Here is a 16,233-nt window from a genome sequence, read left to right as displayed (position 1 = left end):
TATTTATGTTTTTGCTCAGTTGGAGTAAGTGCTGCAACATCCGGCATAGTTTTCCTTTTATTTTTTGTTTAGTTAAGGATTAATTAACAGGATATGTCGCGGTCTTGTCATCGAGTCGGCTTTCTTGTTTTGTTTAGTTAGCATGAGTTAATATAATATTTTATGGTCTCGTCATCATGGCACTCTCATTGCCATTCCGCCCTTTGTGGGAATGTTTCCTCTGTCTTCTGCCTTCCATGTTTTGTTCTGTTAGATGTAGTAGGCTTTCCTGCATCCACCATTCTCTTTCATGCTTTGTTCAGGTGGAGCTTGTTTGTGTTCAAACAAATCCTGCATCTTCATTTCATGTTTTGATCATCTAGAGCAGGGGTGTCAAACTCATTTTAACTTGGGGGCCACACGTTGGAACTAACATTGTCTCGGGGGCCGGAAGGGTAGATAAGAGAAAGAAATAAGAGAAAGAGAGGGAGAGAGAAGTATAGACGGTAGGACAAAGAAAGAGAGAAAAAGGCGCAAGAGGGAGAGAGAGAGAAAGCATGAAATACAAGAGATAAAAAGAGAAATAGAAAGAGAAGGCAAAAAAGAGAAATAGAGTAAAAGAGAGAAGTAGAGAAAGAAGAAGGAAAGAAAGACAAGGAAAAAAGGAAGAGAGCAAGAGAAGGTAAAAAGACAGAAAAAGACCAAGAGGAACAAAGAAAGAGAAAAAAGGAGACAGAGAAAGTGAAAGAGAGAGAGAAAGAGTGAAAAAAAGGGAGGAAGAGAGAGAGAGAAAAAGAGAAAGAAAGAAAGAAATACAAGTACAGTGCCTTTGTTCGAGGCACCTGGCTTTGGCAACATCAAGTTGACATTTCAACCTGCTGCTTGTTTTACTCTTGCGCTTCTCTGAGTGTTGTCTCGCGGGCTGGACTCAATTCCTTAGCGGGCCTGATCTGGCCCGCGGGCCGCCTGTTTGATACCTGTGATCTAGAGCTTGTTGTTTCAACATGAAGAATGACAATACAAAGGAAATTATTATTATTATTATGTACTAGGGATGTGTAGTCGTGCCTGTTTTAGAGTGTCTTTAATGTCTTTGAAATCTGAGGATCATCGTAAACTTTGTTGTTCTGTTTCTGTGCACTATTCTATACCTTTTCTGTAAATAAATCATTTTCTAAAATCTTATTTTGTTGTCTGCATAGATGAGATCTGCTTTCCTGTTGCTAAGAATTTCAAAGGTAATATAAAAAGCTTTAGATAAACATGTTCTATTTTTGCACACCTCAAAGGGAACATTACATTCCCTTGGGAGGCAATCCCGTCATTCCTGGGGCGCGTCCCAACTCGCGCATATCGGAATGCGGTGCCCTTCCCGCTTTCCCTTACGCAAATGACGTACAGGCGCTTCCTCTATTACGCAAATGACGCTCACCACAAAACTGCAGAGGACTTTACGCCAGTGTAAGCCATGGGCGTTAACCACCTTTCATGTCTAAATGACAGCCATTTCGTCCAATCATGTCTCGGAAGCTTGAGCGCTCAGCCAATCATCAGCCAAACAGGTCGGGATTCTACCCTCTTGCTGCTTTCTTTTCAGTTTACTGTACCGATTCTGCTTGACATTTTCTAGCAGAAAACTTTTCAAGTTTAGCGAAAGGGACTGTTGAAAAGGTGCTTCGCTGTGACGGTAGGCTGAAAATCAAAACTCTCCAGTGTTTTATCGTGTAAATGAACAACGTTTTTGGCTTTTTTTTTTTGTTAAAAAAAACATGACTTAGTGTTAAAGTTACTTCCTGTTCTTGGCTAGGCCGAGAAAAAGCCGATTCGGTTTTTTCGGCTAATTATTAGCTAGCTTCACGTTGATAAGCACCCTTATGTTAACTAAAACATAGAAAATAGATTGTTGGTGTTATTTAAAACCCTTATATAATATTTAAATTCATAATTTGTCAAATGTGTCAAAAACGGGCGCGGCGTGACTTCTTGGCCCCATTTGATGAAAAAAAAACGTATTAAAATCACGTTTGACAAATATCGCGATATATGACGTGTTTTAAAATATTTTCATGTGACGCTCGTGCGAGCTGATTTCAAGTTACAAACTTGAACGAATTTGTGTCAAATGATGACTCCAATGCCCACTTTGAGGTCTTTGCCGCTTATAATCATGCAGAGGAAATTGCACCTAAAATCATATGTCCTTATTTATGGTGATTGCTGCATAAAGCAAGTGACATATCATGAAACCTCGCCTTTAGAAAAAACAATAACATGTTAGTAATCAGTGATTGTTTGCTTGTTTCCAGTTACTGAATTTAAATGGTTTTTGTCATTGATAAAAATGAAGTCAACATTGTTTACAACGACATCAGACTTGGCATTCGAGGATAAACATGTAATAACAGACTTGTGAGGGAATAGGAGGACAAATTGGTAACAATTACAAGGTAGTGGTTTGGACTGGCCTCAGTTGTAAGTGCATCAGAAAATAATCATTGTTCAAAAATAATAGTAAATAAATCAAATGTGAAGATGCATTTTTCCATGCGTGGGTGCTTACAAAGGCAACACATTTTTTTACATTCCTGTGCGCTTATATAGGGTGGTCAAGGCACTGCTATTGAAAATGTTAAATCCATACAGTTTATAGAGTTCCTGGCACCTAAATAACAGATTACACGTAACTGTAATGTGTCATTGAATTGTACAGCTGCAGCCCTATTTTATCAAAGTTTATATTTTTGTACTCCAACTTAGTGTCAAACAACAAAGGCTGCACCCTTGAAACTGACAATGAGAAGGAAAAAGCTCCAGTTTTGCTTCTGCATTACAAAGTCTAGCGGTCTAGATTTATAAATGTGACTCAGCTCACACGGCAATGAGGAAACGACCTAGAAAAGGGTAAATTACATGTTTAGAGTGCTATAATATGGGTTTTTATTGTTGTTTGAAACAGTTTTTTTCTTAAAATACTGCTGAATTACAGTTCTTTAAATTCGACATTTTTTTAACAGACATTGCACCAACTGGATTTTGCTACAAGCAAATTTTCATCTGTGCTTTCTCAGAGTGACACACACAAAAACAATCATAAATCAACAACAGTGACAGTAAATTTTTAAATAACTGATGAAATACAGATGACAAAAAAGACAATCCCATTCACAAAAAAATCCAAATAGATCCAAAGAAAATAATACTAATTTCTGAAACCAAATAATGAGTAAATTACAACATGCTTCAATATATATGTGTCTACTTTTTAATATCAAATAGTTAACCAATAGAATGTTCGATTATAAGTAATGACAATACAAAATTTAGAACATTACCTCTAGTTCCCTTTTTTTTCAACTTTCGATTTGTTTTGATTTGAGTTTTGCTGTTCATTATGGCGTATACATCTTGGTGACGTGAAGGTATGAGAAAATTCACCTTTTTTCCTCATTTGGAATAGGGATGTCTTGAAGCCCCAGTGTGTAATATTTGACCACTAGCTGGCACTGTGTTGTCTGGTGCGAGCAAGGGCCAGTGCCACAGAGCACAGCGTGGCGACCTAAAGTTGGATTCCACTGTGTAAAAAATATACATATTTCTCGACCCATGATTTTATGGTTTTGTTTTTTTTACCAAATTATTATTATTATTTTTTTTGGGTACCACTAGGACACACTTAATACTACACACTATCCTTTTAAGCCGTTTCATTCAGGCAGTCATTCCAACTAGCCTGCTTCCTTTTGGAGGCTGTAAGATTTTTTTGTATTAACATTTTTCTATTGACTATTTCAGGGTTTTGCCTCCTTTTGACGGCCACATCCCCTCCACAGCCATGCCTCTGGTCACCAGGAACATCGAACCGCGCTTCGTTTGCCGCCAGCCTATCCCGACCAGCATCCACAGCGAGCTGGAATGCGTCTCCAACAACAGCCTGGCCAATGTCATCCGCCATCTGGGTTGCCTGAGTGAGTCCGCCTCAATTTAGATACAATATAAACGACAGGGATCTGAATGAGTTTGTTATCTTGGGCAGGCAAAATAGCTGACGATGTTTTCAACGGGCTAGTCAAGGAGGCCGAACTCTTCACCATCCGGATGGATGCGCTCGGGGAACGGGTGGACAGCCTGCAGTTGAAGGTCACACAACTGGACCCAAAAGAAGAAGAAGGTAGTTAAGTTAAAGCAACATCTAGGGTTCGTACAAGTTCTTAAAATCATTGAAAATGCTAGAATTTTAATTTTGTTTTTAAGGTCAGGAAAATGATTTAATTATGGGTGAAGTGCTTTAAAATGTTTTTAATTGTTGCCATTGCCATGTTTAATTTCAGTCTTACTCGAACAACCACCCTTTTAAATGAAGAAAAATAAAACGACTTCAGTCCTCATTATTGAGTTGCCCTGTGAAGCGTCACTGCCCCCTATTGTCGCATCCTGGAGGACATGTTTATCGAACTAGACTTGGGAATTATTTTCGAGAAGCGGCTCTTTTGGGTCCTCAGATATAGTATCAATAATAATAAACCATGCAGCAAAATATTTAGTAATTAGTAATTGCAAAACAGATTAAAATCTTTACAGATCTACAAACAAAATTTCAAATACAAAACAATATTAACTTTCTACAAACCAAAAAGGTTTAAAGTCGAACAACATCACAAAATCCCGGAAAATGCAAAACAATACAATACAAATTGAAATGAATAACTTTTCAGTTTTATAAATAAATGATACAGTGCAAAAATAAACTTTACAAATCTATTTTAACCAATTTTAGACACAATAAATAAAACAAAGGGCATTCTTTAAGATTGAAAGATTGAATGCACTCCACTTCAGAGCCATCAATAACAATAAAATGAGTCTAAATTTGGCTCATTTTTTGGCTTTTTATATATACTGTACTTTCTCTCATATTTGGTTTTCCGTATTGAACTCAATTATTACCCAAATCTTAAAGAGCCCTTTCTATGTTTGCAAACAAGTGTTACATAGCCAAGCTGCGTGTGCATTGTTGAAGCAGAATGACAGAATTTATGTCAGTTCATAGTAGCCCATTCACACAAAAATATCGTAGATCATGGATGAGAACAGCTCAAAATAGCAGAAAGTATGTCCTTGTAGCAAGATGGCAACTTTATTTTAGTCATCAGAGTCAACAATAAAAAAAAATAAAAGTTTTTTTGAACGTCACTGTAAATTTTTCCTCCTATGGTTCTTGAAAAATTGGTGTTGAAAGTGATTAAATTTGGCCATGAAAAAGGTGTACAAACCCTGAACATTGTGAAGACTTCAGAAACCTGAAAGTTGTTGTTAATGTTAACGGATGTCTCCCAGTGTCTTTGCAAGCCATCACCACTCGCAAGGCCTTCCGCAGCAGCCTGACGCAAGACCAGCAGATGTTCACTCGGCCCTCGCTGCCGGCGCCCGTGCAGGATACTTACATCATCTGCGACCCGCCTCCGCCCCTCAACCTCCTCAGCCAGTACCGGTAGGCCGCACCTCATTTTATGGATGTAACCGGAAGCGCACGTGATTCCACAAATGCATAATTCATCCTAAACACTGGCAGGAAAGCATTTTAAAAGCGGGGTGCGTCAGGTTGTGAAGGTGGGCCAGATCAGCCACAAAAAGCTTTCATGTAACCAGGCACGATTACTTATAATTTGTGAAATTTTTTCCCTTGTGTTGTGGAATGTAGTCTTCGTAAATAAGCCGTGATTTTTATGACATCAGAATTTGGTTACAGGCAATGATGTGCTATGACCAAACATTTTATTCATCAATTAATTTGACAGAGCAAACGAGCAATATATCAAATGTAACATAGAATTTTTTTTTATTGTCTTACCTTTATTAATAAATCTATGTGCTGTTTATTTTAAATACAATATTTATAGATAGGTAATCCTTCGTTATGAAAAAAAGGCAATGCGAAGAGTAAAAAAACAACTCTATGCTTTGGCTTGCTGTTCCCTTGCTTATACTCTGACTAATTCTATTGTTTGGGGCTGAGGTGTGCGCCAAATCTGGGTCCTTGGTCTCACTATCGCCCTTTGGCATGAAGCACGAGAATTCCAAGGCTCACTTCTGTAATGTATTACATACTAAATGTATTGATAACATTTATAACGTGAACTTTCAAATACTTTGATAAAGAAAATCCCCAAATTGCAAAGGTAAATGTGAAAAAGCTTTAACACTTATTTGATAGAACCATTTAAAATTTTCATATTTTATATTTCCACGATGACAGGTGAGGTACAGCTTCACCTGTCCCCCCTGACTGCACGTCACTGGCTACAGGAAAAAACAAAAAATACTTTTTATAAAAAGTGGAACATTTCTTTGTGCTGCACGGCGGCGCAGTGGTTAGCACGTGTGCGGCACAGTTCTGAGGTCATTAGATCAAACCTTCCTGTGTGGAGTTTGCATGTTCTCCTCGTGCTTGCGTGGGTTTCCCCCGGGCACTCCGTTTTCCTCCCACATTCCAAAAACATGCATGTCAGGTTAATTGGCTGGTCCAAACTGTCCCTCGGTGAGAATGAGCGCGCGATTCGTCTGTCTCTGTGTGCTCTGCGACTGGCTGGCAACCAGTTCATGTTGTCCCCTGCCCACTGCCCGAGGATGGCTGGGATGGGCTCCAGCACCCCCGCGACCCTACTGAGGATAAGCGGTGCAGATAATGGACGGATGGAACATTCTCTTTTATACAAATCCAAAACACGTTTTTATTTCATTATTTCTGCACATTACCAATATGATTTGTAACTTGGTTCTATTTCCCATCGTCCCATAGCGATGACGGCCGAGAGGCCCTTAAATTTTACACCGATCCTTCCTACTTCTTTGACTTGTGGAAGGAGAAGATGCTGCAGGACACCAAGGACATCATGAAGGAGAAACGAAAGCACAGAGTGAGTTGCAAATGGCACGAGGGAATTTTTTTTTCATATTGTATCGAGAAATACTTATGATTACCAAAGTCTGAATTGAACAATATGATACATTACATTTACATTTTTTCAGAACCTTTCGCCCACAGAAAAAAGCTCTCGTGTGTAATTAGGCAAACCTCAATATTGTTTGAAGTCCAATCTCTTACTGTTTGGAGCAGAAGGAGAAGAAAGACCACCTGAACCAGCGCACCCTTAACCCACGTAAGATCAAAACCAGGAAGGAGGAATGGGAACGTCGCAAGATGGGCGAAGAATTTGTGGTGCCCAAGAACGAGATGATGTGAGTTTGCCTGCCGCTTGTCTCAATGGGACATCTTAACACAAACAAGTCAAGTCATTTTTATTTGTATAGCCCTTAATCACAAAGAGTCTCAAAGGGCTTCACAGGTTATAACACAGACAATTTTTTCAGACTATTATTACACCGTCCCCTGATTTTGAACCAACATGAGAGCAAGGAAAAACTCAAAAACCTGAACATGAGGAAAATGAAGAAACCTTGAGAAGGGACCGCACATGTGGCATCCCCCTTTCAGGATTACCAGACAGCAAAGGATGTTGCAATCACAAATAATACAGATATTGTCCACGAAAGGTATAGGTTATTCATATGCTATAGAGTAGAAGTGTGTTTTAAGCTTAGATTTAAACATTTCCACTGAGGTTGCAGATCTTATCTCAGGGGGAAGAGCATTCCACAGCACCGGTGCCCGGATGGAGAACGCTCTCGAACCAGCGGAACACTTCTTGGCTCTTGGAATCACGAATGAGTTTTTTTTGCCTTTTCCCTTCCCGGCCACGTGAGCGCCCACATCACAAGACGGAGGATTAAAGGCACCAGCCTCGTTTACTTTTAGAGGTCAAGCAGGAAAATTAGACACAAGTGACTTTATCACATTTTCTTTCATTATCAAATCTTTCTTAACATAATTTAATATGGCGACTTTGATGGAATGAATGATAAAATTGTATCTCTTCAGGGAAGGAAAAAATAGTCATTATTTATTTGTAGTTTTTGTTCCCAAGAAAAAAACCTTATAGTTGGTAACTTTTTTTTTGTTTTTGTTTGCTTGTTTGTTTTGTGTATATTAGAGAAAAACATACGTAAATTAGAGATAAGGGCAATTTGTCACAAAAGGAAATCTATAAAAGAGTACATTTTTGAAATCCAAATATTTTTTTAGGTATCAGTCAAAATGTCATGAAAAATATCATACAAGTCAAAGACTGTTCTTGTGTTTTATTGCAGGAGTTCTATGGAGGGTCTGAACGGTAGCCTGGGGTCCGGCGACGAGGGTCTGGACCTGAGCACGGGTTCCTACGCGTACGACTCACTTCCACCACCCGGCCCGGATGACTTCCTGCCTCCACCGCCCCCCGACATGTCGTAAGTGGCGTCGCAATCGGCCAATGATGTTGAAGTTCACTGCGTGTCACCAACACTCGTTTTGAAATCATCTGCAGGTACCCAGACGGCGCCAACCACAAGCGCATTAGCGTCCTGAGCCCTAACCACCCGCCCCCGGCTCCCCCGGTGGCCTCCCACCAATCTAACAGCCGCCCCCACATCTCCCCACCCCCGGCTCCCCCGCCGCCTCCCCCACCCTCCGCTTTTGGGGCGCCCCCGCCCCCTGCAGGATTTGACGGTCCTCCGCCCCCACCCCCTCTCTCCCCCTTGGGCAACTTCACCTCGCCCCTTGCTCCACCCCCGCCGCCTGCCATGTCGGGCATGGGCCCGCCCCCGCCTCCACCCGTGCCCGCTTTTGGCGGGGGAGGAGCTCCCCCGCCACCTCCACCTCCTGGGCCACCCCCACCGTCCTTCGGCGTCCCCGCTCCGCCTCCTCCTGCCGCTGCGCCGGCGCCATCTAGCGGCACGCCAAAACAGCAGCCCGCCCCCGAGGGTGGCGCCCGCAGCGACCTTTTGCAGGCCATTAGACAAGGTAAGGTTTTGCTTGGGTCAACAGTGGAGAGTTCTTTTTCTGTTTGATATAATCATTTATATATTATTTAAAACAGATATGAAATTTGAAGAATAATCGTTGGGGTTTTTTTCAAGTTATTGTATTTTATTTTTCATATTTATTCCTAGAATAATACATCTTTGAAGCACGTTACATTTTGTATTTTTCTTTAAGTATTTATTAGTACATTATTAATTTATATTCTATTTACAAATAAAATAACAACTTTTGGGGGGATATTTGTATTACTTATTTAAAACAAATTGAACTTTTATAGTTTGTAATTTAAAAACAAAATGCATACGCAACTTAGCTTTTCACTGATAAAAGAGCTCTTTTGTTTCCAGCTATCATATGTTTCTCCTTCTAGAAATTCCACTTGTTTTTTGGGGGAAGTTCGATATTTATTAATTTCATTTTTTTCTGTGTGTTTTTTCTTTTTTTTTTTTTGTTTAAGGCTTCAACCTTCGCAAAGTGGAAGCCCAGCGGGAACAAGAGAAGCAGAACCATTTCGGCAACGACGTGGCCGCCATCTTGTCCCGCCGCATCGCCGTGGAGTGCAGCGACAGCGAGGACGACTCGTCCGAATTCGACGACGACGAATGGTCCGAATAACCGCGCCCCCTAAAAGCCTTCTTCAGATTAGCGCGGCACCGAGAGTCCCACCTTGTCCCGATCGCATTCCTCGCTATTTATCTCATTGCAATGATTTTTTTCACATCCTTCAATCGCCATCTTGTTTTTGTTTGTGTGTGCTCGGCGGCACGGGAACAATTTCGAAGCTTTCTTCTCCTTTTTTCTTAATAATACATGGCATTATTTAACTGTAAGTGTGGCCCAAAGAGGAAGTTGTAAGCGAAACGCAAATACTTGACTCGGCGGGGAATTAATAACAAATTGATATGAACCTCAAGTGCCTTTTTTGTCCTTTTCATATAATTCGTGTCAAAGTTTATTGGCCTGCGGCTCGCTTTTCCAAAGTGATGTTCTTTGTGTTGTTATTGTCCCAAAGACAAATCTATTTTATCGCGGTAGAAGAGAGAAATCGAAATAAATTTTGCAGAATTGATTCAAATGTTTTTTGCGTTTATTGATGTTTAAAACGGATTTTTTGTGGGAAAAGATAGTTCTTATGAATATTAATGTGTGATAATTGCCCTATTTGGAACACCTGTGGCAGCTTGATTGACGCCAACTGTAAAGTAAACTACTTTTAACCCGGACAAGCTGATTGGTGGCCACACCCTTCTTAAGCCCTCGACTTCAGTTCAAACTTTCTCAGATCGTTGCGAGCTGTTGTGTTTCACTCAGTGAGCGTTCCCGTCTGACTCCATCCCTGTTAAAACCTGTTTCCTGCCTGATTACCGTTTTTCGACCTGTTTCTGAACCTGTTTGCCTGCTGCCTGCCTATGACCACTATTACGAACTCGACATCGCCTGTGATCTCCAGCCCTAATCAAACGACTTGCCATTCCCGCCTGTCTTCTTCCGACACGGAAGTGTCACTCCCGCCTTGCTCGTTCCCGCTCTCCGCCAGTCCTCGGATCAAGCAATCAAGTAAGCCTAAAATCTCACTCTCAATAAAATCTGAGAAACCCATGCAATTGAGTCCTGTGACCGTTCTGGTCTGTGACATAATGTTGCATAACAAAGTATTTATATCTGTTTTAATGCATTGACTTATATTTTTTAAAGTGATTATAATAATGCCGTGATTTTTTTTTTCATGCAAAATTATGATGCAATATAATGCATTTTAATGTCACAATTTTAGTATACAAAATATTTTTAACGTTGAAATGATAATATTAGTAAAATATTTGCCATGTTAAAATGTTAATATATTGATAAAAGAAATTCAAAAGATAATGTGCTTTTTCTAAACAACAAAACATTTTTAAACAAGACATTCAAGTTATAGTTTTGGTGCTGTCTACTTTCATTATTTTGGACATTTTTTCAAATGTTTTGACGCATTATTTTGGAAAATATTGTGATTGAATATACTTGACTACACTTTTATTTAATTCCTTATTTTAGATATGGTTAGTTTGTTGGTTGGTTGGATCCCTTAACCACACGAGTCGTAGGGTCACCATTTCCTGTGGTGTGTCTTGGGCAAGTACAGCCTGGTTGCACCCATCCCTCTGAAGGCCAACATATCTTTCCACCCGGTATAGTCAACTAATAAGAATGATGACAAAGTAGTGATTTTAGAAGCCAATTTAGTTTATTTTCAGGACTTAATAGTTGTTACATTAGATATTTTTTATTCTGAAGTTTATTTCTTTGGTTTATTTTTTTCAACGTGACTTTTTGTGATTTACAGGTTAAAGCTTCCATTACTTATTTTCAAAAGAAAGCACAAATCTTATGAAAACAGTGTGTATTATTTACCACCTTCTAGTGGTAAAACAAGCTTTATTCATCGTTATTCTTTTTATTTTTATTATTTTTTGGTTCCCCTCACTATTCCTCCCCCAAGGTGATTCCAAACAGACAATTAGCCACCTCTACCTTAAATACTCCGGGCTCCCACCTCACTTTCATTTTGATTCCTGAAGACATTCACTTGCCTAGATGACCAGCTTCTCCTCCCAATACTTTCTTCTTCAGTTCCCACCTCATCATCCACTCCAAGACCTGCCACTTTAACCTTCTCTTTAAAGGTACTCCCAAATCTCCCTTTCAAGATTTTCGCCACCTCAAGCTTCGCTCCTCAGCAGTTCTGGTTCCACACTCTCCCTTATCATTTGTGATTTTTTTTGTTTATTGAAATAAACGCCCCTTATTGGGAGTTGTTTGCCTCCCCATTTTACGTCACCTTGTGTCCTGCATTTGGGTCTGTCCGACATTCCCCGCTCCACGAGAAAAAAATCCAATGTTACGCAACCGCTGAATTGAGGTCTCGACAGCTCGAGCGCTAAAAGCATCCGCCGTCCTCGAGGGAAGAACGCTGACATAAGAAAAAAAATCATCTTTATTTATTATTCATCACCTGTATAAAATATTCATCCGTTTTGACAAAAAGCTTGTGCAACATACGGGCTCCATGGCTGAAAAGTGCAAAATTGAATCTGAGCATTGTGTTTTTAGCACACGTTTCAAGTACGTCAGATTATTATTGTTGTTATCAAGCAATTAAACCCCCTCCTCCCTCTGCATAACCACACAAATGTCATTTAAATCCACTTTGATTTACAATTTGGTCCCGTGCCGCTACACGTGGTCTGATTGTTGGCAGGAGGCACAAAAAAAAAAGTCTGGTAGTAGTGGGAGTACCTCCAAGATTCAGAACGTTCTGATAAGGGGGAAGGACCTCACGTTCCCGAAAAGAAAAGTGCTGTTTTGAGTGGGGGAGTGCAAAAGATTTCACGCTCCCAGCAGTCAGTGCAGAATCTTAAAATAAGTCAGATGAATTCCATCGGATGATTGTAGACCCAGGCCAAACAAATCTTAATCAGGGCGGTGTCCTACCCCTGCATAGATGTAAATTGCAATGTGAAAACCAGCAAAGAAAGATAAATCCTGGGACAACGGCTTTTTCTTGACTCTTTTTACTCCCCTGGAGTTGATTTATCTATATCTTCAAAGTTTAGGACAAAGGAAATTTCGGTTTGGATCACTTGGTTTTCATTCCCAAACTCGGATTTTAGCCTAGTTCTGGACTTTCCCGATGAATGTATAAAAGCATAGTAGGAGTGTGACCCTATAGAAATATATGACATATTTATGTCATTTTACTAATTCAGGATTTTCCCCACAAAATCTAGAATTCTTAATCTCTGATCCATTAGCACATAAGAGATCCATTATTGTAGATGTTTGACCCCTATTGTAATTTATGACATTTTACACATTCGGTGTTTTAATCCAAGATCCAGCAATGTAGATCTTTGCCTCCACACAAAAATGTATGACATTTTAGAAATTCTGGATTTCAACTTCTTCATCTAGAATCCGTACTCCCAGATCTAGGATTGTAGAAGGGTGACACTTATTGAGATGTATTAAATTTTATGACCCTTTCTATAACTTTTCTCTTGTGGTTTCTCAAGATGTAGCTACATTTGACATTTTTTATTGATAATATTGGCTCGGAGTAAACAAACCCTGAAAAACGGAACCGCAAGAAAAACAATGCAAAAATAGGTGCGTTCTTTCTTATTTCAGCAGAGGTAAATGTGACCGATAGGCAACAATGGTGTTGGCCTCCATTTTTTTATCACCCCCAAAAAGAAAAGATTGGGTACACACAAATTGTGAGGACCATCTTGAAGGCAATGCAGGTGGATGGCACCAGGAAATTTTGGGTTGGGTTTTTTTACGTTTTTGTTTGAATTTAGATCTATAATAATAACCATCATGTGTAGGAGTGCCAGAATTACTTTTTTCCCATTTAGAGCTTTTTTTTTTCTCATCTCCCCCCCAAAGATCCAGATCCTTCAGAATTAGGAAACTTGTTATTATCCACATGATAGTTTTCCCCTGCAAGATATCGGGTTTCGTGTCCTCACGTCCACAATTCAGTCCCACAGTTCTTCACGAAAGTCCTAGACATCGACGGGGCAGTGCAGTTGCACCGCCTGCCTGCGGGGGCAGCAGGCGTGCAGCAGAACCTTGCGTATGTCTTTGTTCCTTAAACTGTAGAGTAACGGGTTGAGCAAGGAGCTGAAGGTGGCTGGCACCAGGGTGGCGTATGTGTAGAGAGGCGAGCTGGAGGCGTCGCCCAGCAACCCCCACAACGAAAAAGGCATCCAACAACCCACAAAAACCCCTAAAACCAGCACCAGGCGCGAGAATCCCCGACCACCGCCGTGCTTGCCGGGAAACGATTGGCTGGAGGGAAGGAAGTGTCTCTGGGTGGCGATGGCGTGGGCGTGGCGCCGAGCCACTCGGCAGATGCCGGCGTACAGCTGCAGGGTGACGCACACTACCACCAGGAAGCCGCCGCACAGCAGCGATAAGTACGTTCGTGTGAGGGGCGGGGCCACCGAGCAGGAAGCCGGCTGTCCGATGCAGTTCCACCCCATGGCCGGACCTGCCCCCATGGCGCAAGCCCCCGCCCACACCAACAGCAGTACGAAGGCGGCCCGCCGACGAGATTGTCCCGAACCGTAGGTGAGGGCGTGGCTTAGCGACAGGTAGCGATCCAAGGCCACGCCCATCAGGCTGCACAACGAGGCGCTCAACGACGTCACCAAAAGCCCCGAAGTGGCCAGCTCGGACAAATAGGTCGGCGCCAGGTAGAATCGGAACAGGAAGTGAACCACCAGGGCTACGCCTGCTAGGAGGTCGGCCAATCCCAGACTAGCGAGTAGCAGGAAGACGGGAGCGCGCAGGGAAGGCGTGGCCAAGATGGTGGCGACCACTACCGCATTCTCCGCCGCGATTAGTGTCCCTGACACGCATAGGGCCACGCCCCACGCCGTCAGGGCCGGGGGTTCCCGGGGGGTAGGGTCTGGAACCAGGAGGGCGTCGGCACCTGATGACTCCTCCCACAACGGGTCAGACGCGTTCAGTCTCATGACTGCGAGACCGCCGCTAAAACCTGAGGGAATACAACAACTAGTAAGTTTTATATAGCGGGTCTAGTAATGTAGTGAATTTGTGTACAACGCGCACACCTAATATTTGATTAAAAACTAACCATTGTAAGCGACGAACATTGTTGAATGCATGCGGCAATTTATTAACCTTTTTTTTTCTTTTCATGTCCAGGAAAAAACAACTTATCGTTAGATACACTAAAGAGTTGATTCCCTCATCTGGCTTTTTTTGCGTTTATTCATGTCTTTCCGGACGACCTTCTGTTCTATCCATTCTCTAACATTTTTCTCTTGTACAGTGAAAACAAATTGTGTGATAATGAAATCAAATCAAATTCCTTTTAATATGTCATCTATATCACTGGTGGTCTAGTGGTTAGGATACTGTTGCACACAATAATTTACGATTTTCGAATGCTGTCTCTTACTGTATACTGGCTTGTATAAGAAATATATCAGACAAAATATTATTTTGGGGGCTGTTGCTCAAAATCTGGTGCACCTTATATTAAAAAAAAATACCATAAGTTTTCTATGCCAGGTTATGTAATTTAGATCTTTGACACCAATTGAGATTCATGACACATTAATGAGTTTTTTTTTCCTTTTTCTAAATATTTTACACACTTAAGATATTTTTGGCTCATTTATCTCAATTTTTCTCCACACCAAGCATTTTTTTTTACTTTATCGAGTACATTTTCTACGCCAAGTCCAGTAATGTAATTCATTGACCCTTATTAAGATTTATGACATATTTATGATGATTATGATGATTTTTTATATATTGCAAATTCGGTAGGCTATTCCCTTCTCTGATCAGATTTTCTTCCACACCAAAACACTTTATTTTTTTTACTATATGGAGTAAATTTCCTACACCAGGTACGGAAGTGTTGATCTTGGGATTCATGACATATTTATGACACGTTTTTTTTTGTTATATTATGAAAACTTGTTATGTTTATTCTTTCCCTTTTAATGTGCTGTTTAATTCCTCACAACGAAACACTTTATTTTACCTTGCATGAAAATAACACATTGACGCATTATTTCAGGGCCTATTCCAAGACGCTCTCCCTAAACGCGTGATGAAAAGCCAGCCGAGGAGTGTTCTCCATCAACCCCCCCCCTTCCCCCACCTCATTCTAGAACATCCCTCCTCCCCTTTTAACGGAGATGTCCAGGCACACTGTTCGTCCCACGGATACGGCTCACATACCAGAATCCCTCTCCTCTTCCAATTGGGTCACGCTTATACTCTCAAATGCATTGAGATAATCATTTCTGTCATTATTATTAATATTATTGTTATTAAATCATAAATGTTGGGAGATGTTTGTGTTTGGATTTAAAAGTGGCAGAGGGGGTATTGCACCCCTTGTTGTATATTCTGTGCACCATTCATGATGTGCTCGCAGTTGTTAAGATATATAAACTGAAATAAAAATAGCTGCAAACAAAAATAGTATCCCATTTTTATTTTAACATATTTGCATATAAATGAGCGACAATAATAATTTACCTTTAAAAAAAGATGGCTCGATGTCCTGAATTGCTGTTTATAAAATAAGATTCTAAGAAAGCAGCGAGACTCTTCTCACGTTCTAGCCGCTCGTCGTGCCGGGCGGGCAGACCCACTCCGTGGTTCCGCTTTGATTCACCGGAGAATCAAAAATAGAAAAAATAAAATCCTCCTCCTACTTCTCGTGGTCGCTCGAAACCAAGAATGGATGCTGATGTCTCGGCGCGCCGTGCACATGAGGAGGGGAGTGACGTCACGCCAGC

The 16,233-nt window shown here is 40.9% G+C and overlaps 2 protein-coding genes across 3 annotated transcripts; one reads left to right on the top strand and one right to left on the bottom strand.

The window, feature by feature from the left end:
- The first annotated feature begins 1,424 nt into the window (after positions 1-1,424).
- Positions 1,425-9,965, top strand: wasf2 (WASP family member 2). 2 transcript variants are annotated; one of them, XM_088328466.1, is made up of 9 exons: positions 1,425-1,541; positions 3,772-3,944; positions 4,013-4,147; positions 5,314-5,467; positions 6,776-6,893; positions 7,094-7,215; positions 8,185-8,322; positions 8,400-8,875; positions 9,354-9,965. In XM_088328466.1, exons 1-9 carry the CDS (start codon positions 1,498-1,500, stop codon positions 9,509-9,511), a joined length of 1,518 nt encoding a protein of 505 aa, XP_088184592.1. In that variant the 5' UTR covers positions 1,425-1,497; the 3' UTR covers positions 9,512-9,965. The 2 variants fall into 2 exon arrangements, with proteins under 2 accessions (XP_088184592.1, XP_088184593.1); XM_088328467.1 differs by lacking the exon at positions 1,425-1,541 and adding an exon at positions 1,543-1,666.
- A 1,893-nt stretch (positions 9,966-11,858) lies between these two features.
- gpr3 (G protein-coupled receptor 3) lies at positions 11,859-16,197 on the bottom strand. The gene is made up of 2 exons (XM_088328479.1): positions 15,971-16,197; positions 11,859-14,447 (listed from the first exon to the last, which is right to left on the bottom strand). The coding sequence occupies exon 2, from the start codon at positions 14,422-14,424 to the stop codon at positions 13,450-13,452; it is 975 nt and encodes a 324-aa protein (XP_088184605.1). The 5' UTR covers positions 14,425-14,447; positions 15,971-16,197; the 3' UTR covers positions 11,859-13,449.
- Between the last annotated feature and the right edge of the window lie 36 nt (positions 16,198-16,233).

This window comes from Urocampus carinirostris, chromosome 2 (genome assembly GCF_059441175.1).
Source record: "Urocampus carinirostris isolate Australia breed hairy pipefish chromosome 2, RoL_Ucar_1.0, whole genome shotgun sequence".
In the NCBI taxonomy this organism is placed as follows: Eukaryota; Metazoa; Chordata; class Actinopteri; order Syngnathiformes; family Syngnathidae; genus Urocampus; species Urocampus carinirostris.
Note: the sequence above shows the minus strand (reverse complement) of the source record. Positions and strands in the feature narration are given on the sequence as shown.